Here is a 16,075-nt window from a genome sequence, read left to right on the forward strand (position 1 = left end):
CCAGTTGTCTTCCGGGTGAGGTTCAAGGTCTTAGTTATGATCTTTAAGTCCCTACATGGCATGGGTCCGGGGTACCTCGGGGACCACCTGCTGCCGGCTTCAACTCCCCTCCGCCCTGTGCGTTCCCACAGAGAGGGCCTCCTCAGGGTGCCTCCGGTCAGGGAATGTCGACTGGCGGCCCCCAGGGGGAGACCCTTCTCTGTGGGTGCCCCGGCTTTGTGGAACCAACTGCCGGTGGAGCTCCGGACGGCATCGGACCTCCGAACTTTCCGTCGTGGTCTGAAGACCCATTTGTTTGAATTGGCCGGTCTGGCCTGATGGGGGAGCTGTGTTTTAAATTGTCATTTTAGATTGCATTATTGTTTTTTAATTGGGCACTGATTTAATCTTTGTTTTAACTTTTGTATAGTATTGTATTTTTATTTATATGCCCTGTGAACCGCCCTGAGTCCCCAGGGAGAAGGGCGGTATATAAATTAAATAAAACAAACAAACAAACAAACAAACTTACCCCTACGCTTTCTTCAAGAATATTTTTTTTCAGTGATTGGTATCATACATCTTTTTGTGCTCCTCCTTTGCTCTACAGCAACAACACTCTGTGAAAGACTTGTCTCAGAGAATGACTGGCACTGGCCAAAAGTATTCAGTAAGCTTCCATGACTCAGGGAGGATTAGGAACTGAATCTTTCCATTTCTAGCTCAACACCTTAACCACTACACCACATTGACTGTCTAGGTGAAGAATGATCACTGATCACATGTGCCTAAATAAGTGTGTCACATACATGATGGTATATAGATACACTTGCTCTGTCTTTGACAAGTGATTCTGGGATGGCAGGTTCATGTTTTCTGTCTTCTGGGGCAACAAGTGTATTGATTGCTACTAACTAATGATTTACAAAACCAGGTATCAATACAGTAGGGGTGGGAGGGAGATTACAAGAGGGTAAATACATTAAGCTGCCAAAGGAAAGAACACTGATTATTTATGTTGAAAGAAAGACTATTACCATTGGATGTGAAAATAAAATTTTGTTTCAGCTTGTATTTGGTGGAATGAATACACAAATGAAGATGCTAATTGTAAAAAAAGAATTAAGGAAGAAATATATTTTAGTTGTGAAGAGCTGCTAGTCGAGAATGAAGATAAAAACAGGATTGAAGTTTTAAAAAAACCACTATTCTCCAGTTAAATTAATACAGCACGTAGAGAAACAGAGTTTCATTTATTTTTTTAAAAAATCAGAGATTCAAATATTCAGGTTCTAATGACAGCTGTCCGATAAGTTCTCTGTAATTATCTGAAAGCAATAAATATATTATATTCTACAAGTGTCTCTCCCCACCAAAAAGAAAGTTTTATTATGTTCTTTGGAAGGAAAAAATACTTTTTCTAGTAAATTCCACATATTGAAAAAAGTATTTTATGAGAAATGCCTGACGTATTGGCGTTTTTAACAATAGCTTCATTTGAACATGTGCTTGTAGCACACACTTCAAAAATCCTCTGTACTTTTTAGGGACTATCTACCAATGAGAAAATTAAGAAATTAAAGAGAAAATTAATTCTTTGGTCTTTCAGGATTGCACAAGTCCTCGTTACTTGGCTGCAGGTTCCTCCAATGCTGTCAAGCTCAGCAGATTTTTTGATAAGGTAAGCATTTTTTTTCCAATTGATAGATTATGGAATGAAAAATGTCTGCAACCTGATCTAAATTATACAGGTTTTATTGCAGAAGACCTGCACAGACCTCACAGTATGCACCTCAGCAGCCTCTTGAGGAAGTAGAAGAAATTGTAGGGTTCTGGCATATTTCTTTCACTTTTGTGCTTTACCTGAATTTGCCTATCAATATTAAGCCCTCTGCTTTAGTATTTCAACTCTGATTGCTTGAACTGTGCTCAGAGATATTATATCTCTCTGTTAATCTCTTTCTAACACTTTATCAACATCAGGGCTGTAGAATTACATCAAGAGCATAGCCTAGATTAGGGTTGTTATGTTTATTTTAGTGCCAAAGAAAAAGTCAGGACTATTCAGCATTTGTAAAAGCAAAACCATCTCCATTTAGGATGCTTTTAATAGTCTATTACTAATAAGATTAGCTGTTATTAGTGTTGTTATGCTATCTGAAGCCTATGTTTTCATGCTGCCTTTAGAAAGTCAGCCTGTTAGTTCCTATGGTTTTACTGTCACAGTTGGCAGTGCAGAATTCGATTGCTTGAATACTTTGATTGCTTCAAAGTTCTTGTATCATTGATTGTTTTGCTAAGATGCCCAGGAAGTACTTGCACATTCAGGCATCAGCAGAACAGCGATATCTCCACAGCATATAGATCAGACCCTCATATTTTTTTATATAAATATTGTATTAATTTTCTAGTTTTACAATCATAAGTACTTAATAAATAACGTGTTGTCCTGGATCCATTAGTAATTCAGTGGTACATATTAAGTTCTTCAATCTAGGCCCACTATTACACCATACAATTCTTATTGTTGTTAATACATATACAATTGAATATCAACATCTTTGTTACATTTTCCTAATAATATCAATAATGTCGGTTTAAAATATTTTTTCTAACCAAAATATATCATAATTGCATTTGCACTTAATATCCATTTGTTCAATTAATATCCTGTTTTTCCACTTTTTTAAAAAAAATTAATTTCCCATCAGTGTTCAGAATGTCTCCATCGCTTATAATTTTTCATAATAAGTTATATTTGGGTAACCAAAAGCTTCCCTTATTCAAACCCTCTTTGTAACAAGAGTCTTATCTGAGTCTGTGCTTCCAGCCAAGTTTCCTTTAGGCATAATAAATTGTAGTGCTATAGTTCACCACTAGATGTCATTGATGCTGTTTTCCAGCTTTTTACATCCAAACTTATATTTTAAAAAAAAATCTCAAAAGCACCTTTAGTCCCCAAATTTCAAAGTTATATATGTGTGTTGCTTCCAAATTAATCTTGTAATTTTCTCTATTTCCCCTCCAAGCAATTAATTCACCACTTTTCTTTTCCTGAGGGAATGGCGTGAAAATTCCCCTTCCCTCTCTCATCAGGGAGGATTCTTTGCTTTGGGCAGTTTTTTCCCAGGAAAATGTCATAAAGAGGATAGGGTCTCACCCAGTTCCATCCATGTTGCTCAAAAGTTGCTGGTTAATGCTTATTTTCTTCAGTTGTCAGCAGCTTCTGTCTGGCCACACGAATGTAGCCAGTCTTTCCCCCACCAGTTTGGAGGGCTTCCTTGGATCAAACAGAAGGGTGCTTTCCTCCCACGATCAACGAGAGTCCCCTCCTTCTCCGTTGCCTCTTTGGGGTGACTTTTCACCCTTTTTAGGGTTCCCATGTGGAAGACAGAGTCCCGTCTTCCTGCACCCGTCATGCCACGATGTTAAACCAGACTGTCAGATTTAATGGGTTCTTTACAAGTAGTCCTTGATTTACAACCACAATTGAGCTCAAAATTTCTGTTGCTAAGTGAGATAGTTGCTAAGTAAATTTTGCCCCATTTTATGATCTTTTTTGCCACAGTTGTTAAATGAATCACTATAGTTGTTATGTTAGTAACGCAGTTGCTAAGTGAATCTGGCTTCTCCATTGACTTTGCTTGTCAGAAGGTCACAAAAGGTGATCATATGCTCCCAGGACACTGCATCTGTCATAAATATGGACAAATTGCTAAGTGTGTGAATTTTGATTACATGACCGTAGGAATATTGCAGAGGCCATAAATGTGAAAACAGTCATAAGTCACTTTTTCCAGTGCTGTTGTAACTTTGAACGGTCACTAAATGAATTGTTGAAAGTTGAGGACTTCCTGTATTAACAAGGAAAGGAGTTTTTTTGATTGCCTTTGTTCAGTATTTTTTCTTGAACATGCAGATTAAAGGTGTACAGTCTTGTCATGGGTTCTTTTTAGTGATGGTGACAAACTAGACAGACTTCTTTGGCTCTTACTGAGTAAAGAGTGCTTTATTATCAAAATAGATTAAAAATATATTAAGTGCTTACATAAACAAGAATGTGATTTTTATTTGTTACACTTTTAAACCTTATCTTTTTATAATTCTAGGAGTTGGTTCTTTATCCAATCATACTTTTAATTTCCGTATCACCTGATCAGGCCCTTCCACCTCTGATTCAGAAGATCAGAATAAACTATAACTCTCTCTCTCTCTCTCTCTCTCTCTCCCTCCCTCCCTCCCTCCCTCCCTCCCTCTGTCTCTCTCTTACACACACACACGGGCATATGTACAGTAGACACACATGCACAAACACACCTGTGGTTTCAGTGAGGGTTCTGTCAGTACTCTCTTTGCTTTGAATACCTCCTTACCTCCCCATTGCATCCACTCTCCTTTCTGGACCTCTGAACATTTAGGTGTTACACATAGTTAAATATTATATTAGTTCATTTTTCCAGGCCTCTTGCCAAGATCTGTTACAATCAAAGCAGTGCACGCTCATGATTTTTTTGGTGGTGCATGCAGTTCTGGTCTCCTAAACTACCTTGAGGACAAAGTGTATTTTGGTCATCTCCCCTTCACAAAAGTCTCCTGCCACAAGGTTTGTGGATATGTGTCTGACAGCCTGGAAGCCTGTCTTATGCCACCTGCTGAACAAGAGGTCCCGATGCCTCTTTGAAGCCTTCTGTTCTTTTAATTCTGAATGGACTTCTTTCCAAAGGTCTCTTTCCGCTTTCTTTGAAAGGCCATCGACCCAGGCTTGTTGTGGCCTTTTTTACTATTCATCCTTGTATCCAGAATTAGTCAGTGTTTCTCCTCGATCGGTTTCAGTTTTCTTTGTTAAATCTAACAGGTATCCCCATTTCTGAGATGGGCTTTTTCTTGGAAGACTTCAATGGTTCTTTCTTAATCGACTTCAAAAATACTTGAGACCATTCTTCCTAATGTTCACTTACTTTGGAAGTGCTTTTCTTTTGCCAGTTACTTATGTCAATCATGCTAGTGAACTTTGTGCCCTTATCATTTATCCATCTTATCTCATCTGGCAAAAAGACAAGTTATACTCTGACCAGATGTTTCTTTTCTGCCAAAGATAATCCCTGCTTTCTATCTCTCCATGTGTATATCCCAAGTCTTGTGAGTTTCCAGTCATCTTTTGTGTTAGGTAACTGATCTTTTGACATTGCCATGTGACCCAATAGCACTTCTATATGGTAATCTTGTTATTCTTTTATGTATGTGATATATGTGATACACAGAAGCCACATATCTGGTCTCTTATAACTATGGTTCTTTAACAGTCTAAGCATTCATTCATACTCCTTGTGGTCCTCCCTATGAATGATTCTATAATGCTAAACTTTGGCTTGTTGCTACAATCCAAACTGCAATATAATGTGGATTTTGTTATAAAGAACCATCTACTGTATGATGATTACTATATGACATAGAAGCATGTTTACAGAAAACACTAAGACTTGAGAAAAGGCTTGAAAAACAAATGTTCCTAAAATTATAAACCAAGTTAAGATCAGAATTGACCCTTGTTTAACTACCACAGGGTCTTTTTGGGAAATAGTACAGACTACAGATAAGAAGTGAAGTTTGATCTTTCTTTGCAGGGTGGACAGGGAATCTCTCTCTCTAGATCTATTTCTAAATGTTATCGTTCATTTTGTAGTGTGGATTTATCCATATGGTACAAGTTTGTTTCTAAACCTTATTTACTATGTATCTTATTCTACAGGTTTCTTCTAACTGTATCTTACTGTGTAAAGGTAAAGGTAAAGGTTCCCCCGCACATGCGTGCTAGTCGTTTCCAACTCTAGTCGTTTCCAACTCACCTGACAAGATGCCAAAGGCGCACGGAACGCTGTTACCTTCCCACCGTAGTGGTCCCTATTTTTCTACTTGCATTTTTACGTGCTTTCGAACTGCTAGGTTGGCAGAAGCTACTGTGTAGTTTCTATTAATTTCTATAAACATTTTTCTCTCTCTCCCCCTGGTAAGCCTGAATCATCCATGCCTGTCTTAAATATCAGGGCAAGCTGCTCTCTCCATTGTACAGAGAAATCTAGGTCATTTTCTCCTCAGCCTAAGTTCTACAACCCTTCAGCACCAAGGTTTGGCTGCTTTGATTGCTGAGTGATGGTTTCTAGGCACATCAGCCAGGCTGAGCTGCTGTTGGATGTTCCCCTGTTCCCAGGGGGGAAACATAAAAATTTGCGTCAGGGCTGTTGGTGCTGCTGTAGAAGTGAACACGGCTGTTGGGCTTTGCCTCTCTGCTTTCTTTCCAACTGTTTATAATTCTAAGTCACCTACTTCCTCTCCTCCCCCACACACATCTCCAATGTCTGCCATTTCCATGGAGTCATCAAGGGGCCATTGTTCTTTTTTAAAAAAAAGATTTTATTAGTTTTACTCTTACATGCATATATTAATTTTTCAACCAGCGTGCTGTCTGGATTCAAAAGTGCTAATACATAGTCAATTCCTAATCCTTGGTTCTTTCCTCTAGCCATTTGTAGAATGAATCCCAGATTTGGTAATATTCTGTTTCTTCTTTATCTTTCAATCTCATAGTTAATCTGTCCATCTCTGCGCATTCCAGTATTTTTAAAATTATTTCTTCCTCTGGTGGTAATCCTTCATTTTTCCAATATTGCGCAAAGACTATTTTTGTTGCTGTTGTGACATGTAAAATAAAATATAAGCTTTGTTTATTAGTCTTTTCTGGCATTATACCTAATAAGAAAAGTTCAGGTTTAAATTCAACATGTTCTCCCAACATTTTTTCTAACCAAGCATGTATCTTTTTCCAATAAGCCTTTGCTTTGCCACATGTCCACCAAATATAATAATACGTGCCTGAATTATGTTTACATTTCCAGCTTCTATCTGACATATTTTTAAACATTTTTGCTAATCTTGCGGGTGGCAAGTGCCATCTATGAAACATTTTATATAATTTTTTTTATACGAGGTTGACATTGTCAATTTATAATTTCTCTCCCATAATTTTTGCCATTTTTCTAGTTCTATATTATAACCAAAATTTTTCGCCCACCTTATCATTGTTTTTTTAACTTATTAACTTTCCATCTCCAAAATTAACAAAAAATTATACATTTTCTTAATTAATTTCACATCAGAAGTTAACAGTATCTTATCAAATACACTTTGTTCTTTATAAAACCCATACAGTTCCACGTCTTTTTCAAAGCTATTTTGCATCTGTAAATGTGCCCACCATGACAGGTTGATACCCTGATTTTCCAGTTCTTGTTCTTGATCGTCTTTCTCTTTCTGTTCTCCTTTTTGTGCAGTTGCTCCTTGAGTCATCTCTTCCATTTGCTTCTGCTCCTTACTCTCCACTTGTCTTTGTATCACTCCTTCATCTAGAATTGCTCTGTTCCTAACTTCAAAATCTTCTGCTTTGCAGACTGAATCCAGTCGATATCTTCTATTGTTCCAATTTATTAAAATGCCTTCCGGCATCAGCCATCTGAAGTTTATGCCTTTGGCAATCAGCTTTGTAGTTAAGAAATGGTAGTGTTTGTTTCTTCTTGCATAGCTTGAGTTCATGTGGAATATTTCATCGACCTCCATTTGAATTTCTCCTCTGTCTGCCTTTAAAGCTTCTACCAGGATGTCAGTAATCACCACTGCTATGTTTTCTTCTCTGTCCTCAGGGATATTTTGAAATCTCAAATAGTGTTCCACTTTTTCCATTTCTAGGTACTTAATTGCCCCCTCTAAGTCTTGGTTTACTTGTTCTAATTTTTCATTTTCTTGTAATAACATTTCTATCTTTTTATCAATGTCCTCTGATTTTTTCCCCACTTTCTGAATTCTTTGTTCATTTTTAATTATCATTTGATTTTGAGCTTCAAATTTTGCCTTTATATCCAGGATTTCTTGACTTACTTTCTCAAGTTTACTTTGTGTCTCTTCGTGGTTTTTTTGTATCTTTTCATGATTTCTTTGCATCATCTCTTAAATCAGTTTCATTGAGGTCTGTGTTTTGCTTTGGGCAGTGCTTATTTTTCACGTTGCAACATTGCTTCAATGGATCCCGGGGTTGTTGGACTAGATTGTCCTAGAGAGTGTGCAGAAAAGGTTTTCTTCATAGGTCTGGTAATGTTTGATGAACCCATTTTACAGCTCATAGTCTAAAACCAAAACAGTATCTGTTTGAGTTTAGCCAAAGTCAACAGAAGTAACTTTAAAATGTCTTTCCCTGGCAATCTCACAACAAGGCACTTTTGTTATTTGCAGGTGTCTCTTCAAGGTCATTGTTATGAAAACATTTTTTCCATTTCCTTCTTCTTTTTTCTCACTATTTATTGATGCTGTCGTTTCTTCTTTCGCCACTAGATGTTCTCCTCGGCTTATTTATCAATGTCCGATATCCTTAAAAAAAACCACTTTCCCCTCTTTGTAATTGCTCGCTGCTTTAAATTAGTCCTTCTGGGGTGGGTCTTTACTTTTCAGCTCTTTCCCATCAGGGGCTCAATGTTTTATAATCCACAAGGAGAAGGAATGAAAATTCTCACTCACCCAGCCTCAGCACACAGTTGACAGTCAGCTGATATATGGTGCTTCCCTTCTGGCTGGAGATGACTTGGGCTGCCTCAGCTCACCTGGCAGCCTTTCCTTCACCTTTTCAGAGGGGTCTTCAGTCCGCTCCAATTGGCCGCCGCCTGATCCGAGCTCCTGGAGTGTCCCTCCTTCTTCGTTGCCCCTCCAGGGCAACTTTCCGACCTTTTAAGGGTTGCTGGGCGAAGCGAAAGCAGACTGGAAAGCCGGAGCGCTTGCTTTTTCCAGCCATCCTGTCGGTGACCAAACCGGAAGTCTCAAGGGGGCATTCTTCTTATCTCCAACCTGCACAAACCCAGTTCTTAGAAAGTAAATTTCTGTCTCTCACATGACATAGTATCGTGGATGGATCACATTTAATAGCCTTTCTTTTTTACTGTGTTTTAGGTTATAGAAAAGAGATACTATATACGAGATGGTAATCAGGTATGTGTCATTTCCCTTTTTTATTTTATAAATAACGAGTTGATGTTTAAAATCTTTTGAATGCAAACTTCTTTGTACAATGCACTGACACAATTTCATTGGATTAGGAAAAAAAAAGGTCTTCACTTTCTCTGTGGAGGTACAAGTGGTCTCTGTGGCAATGAGTGTGCTTTGCCAAGATTCAGGTGTATTTAATCCTTGCATTTGTAACTTCTACACTAAATTATTGAAATTATATGGATCTAGAAATAGGTTAAAACACTGGAATGGAATAGAGCTGGAAGGGCCCTTGGAGGTCTTCTAGTCCAGCCCCCCCCCCACTCAAGTAGGAGAACCTATACCACTACAATTAGTGCAAAATGTTAGGCTATTTGCAATTAACTGAGAAAGAGGAGAGGTTATCAGAAATGCTGGATGTAGAGACCTAATAGGGTTACTCCTGGATTACCGCTCATGAAACAGAATCCCTGATGCTAAAAAACCGCTGATAGATTGCTTCAATTTAGTTTGGGTCTTCATCACAGCTATATGGTTGTGTCAGATGGTCATCAGTAGAACATAAGGCATAGTACAGATTTTTGCCCCAAGGGATGGAATTAATTTGAACACATGTAAATTTATAGTAACTGCATTGTCACAACCAGATCCTTTCCAAGTGGAATCCTTAAAGAGGAGGAGCCTGGTGGCATTTTTTTCCAACTAACACATTTTATTAAAAGGCTCACATTTTCATGAGTTACAGCTCACTTCATTAGATGCATAGAGTGGCTAGACTGATAGATTTAAATTACTGTGAGGTGGGAAAGGGAAGAGAGGGAAAGAGAGATTGGCTCTGCAAACACAAGCTGCATGTGAAACAAATTACCAATTGAATTATCAATTGAATCAATCAATTAATTATCAGTTGAATAGCTTTCTGAATAAAGTAGTTGATATTTCAGCAGCTGAAGTACAGAATCTCACTCTAGACTTATGAGATAGTGTGCCACTGATTGCTCCTGAGTGGTCTCTGCAATACTATAAGTTGTAAGCATGATGGTTTTCCAGAAGCAGTTAAACAGATTGGAAAATGGCTTGAAAGCTGGCGATCCAAAATTAAATATGTCCCTGCCCAAGTATTTTTTTGGGGACAAGGCAGTTTAGAAAAAGCCACATAAGTATTTGAAACATGAAGTCTTCTTGGAGTCCTTAAGGTACAATCTATAATGGTTAGTTTGGGCTTCTGACTAGAACAAGGCATTTCTGTCTAAATGTGCTTATTTCAGAACATGGAATCTTTTATCTCAGCAAAAGCTGCTTTGGTAACTTCTGGGTAAGATTACTTTGATGCAACCTGTATATTTGATAGTGATCTAGAAGGTTCTCACATATCAGACTTGTGATAAAAGATTTGCATTGGCTGGCTGACAAAGCAGCCTTGAAAGATCAGATCACCCTGGGGAAAAAATCTTCAGATTATAAGCATTTGTGACTTGGGTAGCAATAATATTTTCTATGCTGGGAGATTGCCACTTAGTGGCCACATAGACAAAGACCTTCTCTAAGATGGCTCCTATCTACTCCAGCAATCAGAGGTTGCAAGTATATTTTATATACTACTTTTCTGAACAGCTAATTCTCCCTAATATCCCGTGCAATTTGTAAATATGCTGTACGAAAAGTTTTGCTAATGCTTTTGCAGTCGGGATTTTTTGGCAAGGTATGAAATGTACTTGCTTAGAGAACAGATCTGTGACAGTCCAGACTATGGTGTTTCCGTTGCTTTCTGGTAGTTCCACGATAAAATGCATGGCTATTTCTTTCCATGGGGCTGAGGGGTTCGCCACTGGTTGTAACAGTCCTGGCCATTTCCCTTGCAGCCTCTTGCCCATCACACAAATCTGACAGCTGCCCACATAGCTTTCTATGTCCTTTTTCATAGATGGCCACCAAAATTGCCTTTTAGTTAAGTGTAAGGTTTTTACAAACCCAAAATGCCCTGCTGATTTTGTATCATGGCACAGTTGCATGAAATTGATTCTTTGGTTGGCAGGTATGTATAACTTCTCACCCACCCAGGGTAGTCCATCTTTAATTGAGCACACATGTCTATTTTTCTGGAACCATTTATCACTTTCCAAAGACTTCCAGAATTCTATTCCAGTTTGGCTATCCACCTTCGGCTTCATTTTTATTTGAGCCCTGGTGGTGACTGGTGCTGCCAGTTGTTGTTCAGGCACAAGTGGTTTAGAGTCAGTGGTCCGTGTGCTGTTATATTGGGGCATGCAAGATAATGCATCCACCAGGAAATTCTTCCCCCCCCCCCCCCCCGGTAAGTGTTTGAGAGTGAAATTGAATCGGTGAAAATGTTGGGACCAGCAGGCTTGTTTAGGAGTGAGTTTCCTGGGTGTTTTTAATGCTTCCAAGTTTTTGTGGTCTGTCCAGACCTGGAAGGGGATTTTATTTCCTTCTAGGAACTGGCGCCATGTAATTAATGCCCATCTTATAGAATAAGCCTCCTTTTCCCACATGGGCCAATGTTGTTCTGTTTCAGTGAGTTTTCTGGATATATATGCATATGGTTGCAACACCCCCTCATCATTTTCCTGTAATAATACGGCTCCCACCGCTACATCGCTAGCATCTGCCTGTATTACAAAAGGTTTATCGGGATCTGGATGTCTCAGGACAGGTTAAGCAGAAAAAAGTCTCTTTAGCCTTTCAAATGCTGCTTGACATTCCATGGTCCACTTCAGAGGCTGGCTGGGTTTCATGGGGGACCCCCCCCTTCATTTTCAATAAGTTTGTGAGGGGCATGGCTATTTGGCCAAATAAAGGGATGAATTGGCGGTAGAAATTTGCAAATCCCAGGAAGCTTTGCAATTGCTTCCGTGTGTGGGGTGTGGGGGGGTGCCCATTCTAATACTGCCCTGACTTTTTCAGAGTCCATTTCGATGCCCTCTGGGGATATGTGATATCCCAGATAGTCTATTCTTTCCTGGTGGAACTCACACTTCGATAATTTTGCGTATAGGTGGGCAGCCCGCAACTTTTTCAGGACTGCTCTGACTAGGTTGATATGTTCCTCTTTGGTCTCAGTGAATATCAGGATGTCATCTAGGTAAACCAGGACCCCCTTATATAGGTGCTCTCTTAGCACGTCATTAATTAATTGCATAAAGACTGTGGGGGGCCCTTGCAGTCCAAATGGCAGTACTTTGAACTGGTAGCAACCCAATGGGCAGTTGAATGCAGTCTTCCATTCATCTCCTTCCTTAATCCTAATGTGGTAATATGCTTCCCTCAGGTCTAGTTTAGTGAAAATCCTTCCTTTCGATAGGTGGGATAGCACATCCTTCATTAGGGGTAGTGGGTACAGATTACATTCACTAATTGGGTTTTTTAAATTTGTAATACTGTTTTATGCAAACATATGTCCAGAAGAACTGCAAGAAGATCTTGAAACTGGATACTTTGTAGCCTTAAAGAATAGACTCAGAGGAGTGGTTTGTTCAATAATTTCTAAAGGTCTAATTTGTATAAGTTATGTAATATTTTAATAATGATTATTGCAAATTCTAATACAAACATTTTTATCCATCAACAGATTCCTAGCTTCTCAGAAAAAAAGAGAATGGGAAGTGGCTTTGTAAAGAATTTTCACTATGACTGATCCTCTGCTGTGCCATCTATAGAGTGTGCAAAATGAAATGAATGCAGCATTCTGGTGCTAAGCAAAGTCGGATCTTCTCCCAATCACAGTGTATGGAACTGTGTCTTCCCAGATTTATTTAGAAAGAAGCTGCAATTCACTATCCAAGAAGCATAATGAATACCTAGCTTTGTTGTAGAGTATGCTGTCTCATATTACATTTCTGTTCGTTATTATTAATTTGCAAATACAAATAACAAGTCAGTGATAAGTGGATGACTAGGAAAGAGATTCTACAGCAATTATACTAACAGCATTCCCATTTGATCCGATGCTATGTCACTGATAGCAGTCAGCTAAAGGACATTGAATTAAACATATCTATAAATAATAATGGCTCAAACATGAAGGACTAGTATCAGCAAAGCAAGCCTGCAAATAAATGATACTATTCAGGACTTTAAAAATAACCATTCATACCTATTTAATAGTATATTCTACTTATACAATTTTAAGTATCATTAATTATATGGTAAAATATACAAAAAAATGGGAAAGAAGAAAAGCAAAACAACTCAGTGAAGGGGTATACATTAGTGGCCACAAATGTTTTGTGTTCCTGTTTTGTAGTAACTTCTGCCCTCCAGTTAGAAGAGTCTGAAAGTTTATATTTTAGGGGCATACAACATTTTAAATTCTATTAGAGCCTGTCCATAGGAGCTGGGTGCAATTTCATTTATTCCTTAGCAGCTACTATGAGGCCCAGTAAAAAAGGTGCTGCTGCTCTAAAGAATACAGACAAATCTGGCACTTGCCTACTCTAAAGCACAGTTTAGAAATTGAATTTGAAGCATTATGCAAGTATAATAACTTATCACTTGTGATTATACTCTGAGCAGAAGCCCAAAGTAATAATTTTATTATGAAGATGAGGATACCTGTTAATATGCAAGCACTCTGACACAGAATAAAGATTTTTAAAAAAAGATTGTTCCAGTTTGCCTACTAATGTAGAGGTCTGAAGATGAGGAGCAGTGATATCTTTTCTGTTATTGGTAGCAGTAACCACGGCTGGGGTTAAGAGTTGAAACAGATGTTGGGTTTAATGACACAAAAAGTAAAATTTATTTTTTAATTTATATCTCACCTTTATTATTTTTATAAACATCTCAAGGTGGCAAACATATCTAATGCTCCTTCTTCCTCCTATTTTCCTCAAAACAACCACCCTGTAAGGTGAGTTGGGCTGAGAGTGTGCAACTGGTCCAAGGTTACTCAGCTGGCCTTCATGCCTAAGGCAGGAGTTGAATGGATGCTAGCCCTTGGTAAACGTAAAGGTAAAGGTTCCTCCGCACATGCGTGCTAGTCGTTTCCAACTCTAGGGGCCGGTGCTCATCTCCGTTTCAAAGCCAAAAAAGCGCTTGTCCAAGGACGTCTCCGTGGTCATGTGGCCGGCATGACTAGACGCCAAAGGCCCACGGAACGCTGTTACCTTCCCACCGTAGTGGTCCCTATTTTTCTACTTGCATTTTTACGTGCTTTTGAACTGCTAGGTTGGCAGAAGCTGGGACGAGTAACAGGCGCTCTGTTACGTGGCACTCGGGATTCGACCCGCCAAACTGCCGACCTTCTGATCAACAAGCTCAGTGTCCTAACCCACTGAGCCACCGCGTCCCTTTGTAAAACACCCATTTTTTGGAAATCAGTGTAAAAACTGAAACCAGCTTGTCCATTACTTACTATTGCATTATTAATAAAAAAGAACATTTTTAAATGAAGATAATATCGGCTATAATAGTTAGTGATTTCAGTCTCACTAGCAAGCCTTTTACAAATAAAGGAGACTTTAATGTCTTTTCAGTTCCACTTTTCCCCACAACCTAGACAAATGTACATAATATGAAGGAAGAACATGAAGTTTCTTTAGTTTATTTCATTTTCCCGTGGAGTGGGAATGAGTAGCAATAAGGCTCTGCAGCACTTAGATATTTTTTGATCCTTGTTCTTAGTGTAGTTTTGAAGGATTAGGAATAGAAGGGCTGTTTTTTTTACTCATGTCTGGGTTCCATTGCTAACATTGTCTGAAATAAAATTACAAAAACAAGTCAGCTTTTTCCTCCCCCTTTTTCCTGGTTGTTGATTTGCAGAGATCCTTCCATTGGTTCCAGAAGAGAAGCCTGTTTCTCATTAAACCCAGGCTCAACTGAGTAAATAGTTTGAAATCTCTCTTGGACTTTCTCACTTGCAGAATAGCTTGGTTGCCATCATACTATTTTAACTTTCTTCAGTTGCTAAAAGAAAATAATTTTGGAAACCATTTTGGCAGTCATTTGACCAAACACATTTAGTTTTTGCAAATGTCCTCAGGAATGATAAGAAATATGGAAGAAATAACAGAGTTAAAGGTAAGTTAGCAGTGAAAATCTGTATCCTGTTGCTTTGACTAAAAGATTTCAGAATTTCTTCATTCCTATTCATTAACATACTTCTAATCAGTAGAATTCTAGAATGCTTTCATCGTTTCTGTGATGAACTAGTGAAATCACTTTTTTTATAGGGAATCCTTGCTGCAGATACAAATGCTTTCCATGAGCAGGCAGAAAACAGCCCCAGATGTTTGCTAGAGCTTTGATTGCTTTTGTCTTATGAGGTCATTTACTTGAAGTAAGGAGTTTTTGCCCAGTTCACTTAAAGCTGTATATTTAAAACTTCATTCTTTGTAATGCCTTTTCAAATTTAGATTGTGACAGATCTAACTGCTGTATAGTCAGATTTTTAACATGTTTAAACTCCAAGTCTAAATCTAGAAAATTTTGGGAAACGGGAATTACAACACCGTTCCCTTTTTAAAGAACTATTTTAAAATTATATGGAATGTGTTAAAACACAGAAGAATATTTAACAAGCATGACTCAGTGTTACGCTTTTATAAGTTTCTTAACATTTTGGAGTAATCCAAAACAGCTTTGTATAATAATTTCCAAATTAATCAAACCAATCCATTTCACCAAGAGGGTCTGATGCAACAAAACACAGATTTTGAATAAGACCGTTATTCCATTAACTGTTAATAGCTAACTCTTAGAAAACGATTTGGAAGGTTAAATTTCATCAGTTATGCAGAGCTAAGAGATAACTGATTCATTAACGCAGAAAATATATCCTGACCATTCCAGATAAAATTCATATCTTAACAAATTGTAGAAAGGTTATTTCTCAGCTAGCTCACCAAGCAAATTAAATATTAATTGCACATAATATATTTTATCAGTGCAGCTGGAGAAGTGGCTTTTTCATTATTTCTGAAAGAGATTTCTAGAACTGGTGATCCATCAATCTAACCAGGTTCAACTTACCTGACACTTTACTTGAAAAATCCTAACTTGAAGCCCCTTGATAAAGCCTTTCTATCCTTTTAATCGGTAAGAATACGCCTAT

General features: G+C 38.2%; 2 protein-coding genes and 1 long non-coding RNA gene across 5 annotated transcripts in view; 2 read left to right on the forward strand and 1 right to left on the reverse strand.

Annotated features, from left to right (window-relative positions):
- The window catches only part of RABL3 (RAB, member of RAS oncogene family like 3), a 27,451-nt gene extending 14,631 nt beyond the window's left edge, over window positions 1-12,820 (forward strand). Inside the window, exons 6-8 of the mRNA XM_081315763.1 lie at window positions 1,589-1,660; window positions 8,968-9,006; window positions 12,593-12,820. Of these exons, the coding sequence (XP_081171889.1) occupies window positions 1,589-1,660; window positions 8,968-9,006; window positions 12,593-12,658 (177 nt within the window). The 3' untranslated portion in view covers window positions 12,659-12,820. The remainder of the gene's footprint in view (window positions 1-1,588; window positions 1,661-8,967; window positions 9,007-12,592) is intronic.
- The window catches only part of LOC308661055, an 11,180-nt gene continuing 1,544 nt past the window's right edge, over window positions 6,440-16,075 (reverse strand). Inside the window, exons 2-3 of the long non-coding RNA XR_014024877.1 lie at window positions 8,542-8,865; window positions 6,440-6,666 (exon numbers count right to left, since the gene is read on the reverse strand). This is a non-coding gene — a long non-coding RNA (uncharacterized lncRNA). The remainder of the gene's footprint in view (window positions 6,667-8,541; window positions 8,866-16,075) is intronic.
- The window catches only part of HGD (homogentisate 1,2-dioxygenase), a 27,877-nt gene continuing 26,638 nt past the window's right edge, over window positions 14,837-16,075 (forward strand). Inside the window, exons 1-2 of one of the 3 annotated variants that reach the window (XM_081315760.1) lie at window positions 14,984-15,042; window positions 15,909-16,059. Coding sequence is in view for 1 of the 3 variants with exons in the window: in XM_081315759.1 (XP_081171885.1) it covers window positions 14,995-15,042 (48 nt within the window). In the remaining 2 variants the exon portion in view is untranslated. Of the gene's footprint in view, window positions 15,043-15,063; window positions 15,302-15,908; window positions 16,060-16,075 lie in introns of those variants that run through there. The other 2 variants (XM_081315759.1, XM_081315761.1) reach the window with 2 other exon arrangements.

This window comes from Vipera berus, assembly GCF_964194415.1.
Source record: "Vipera berus genome assembly, chromosome: 2".
Lineage (NCBI taxonomy): Eukaryota > Metazoa > Chordata > Lepidosauria > Squamata > Viperidae > Vipera > Vipera berus.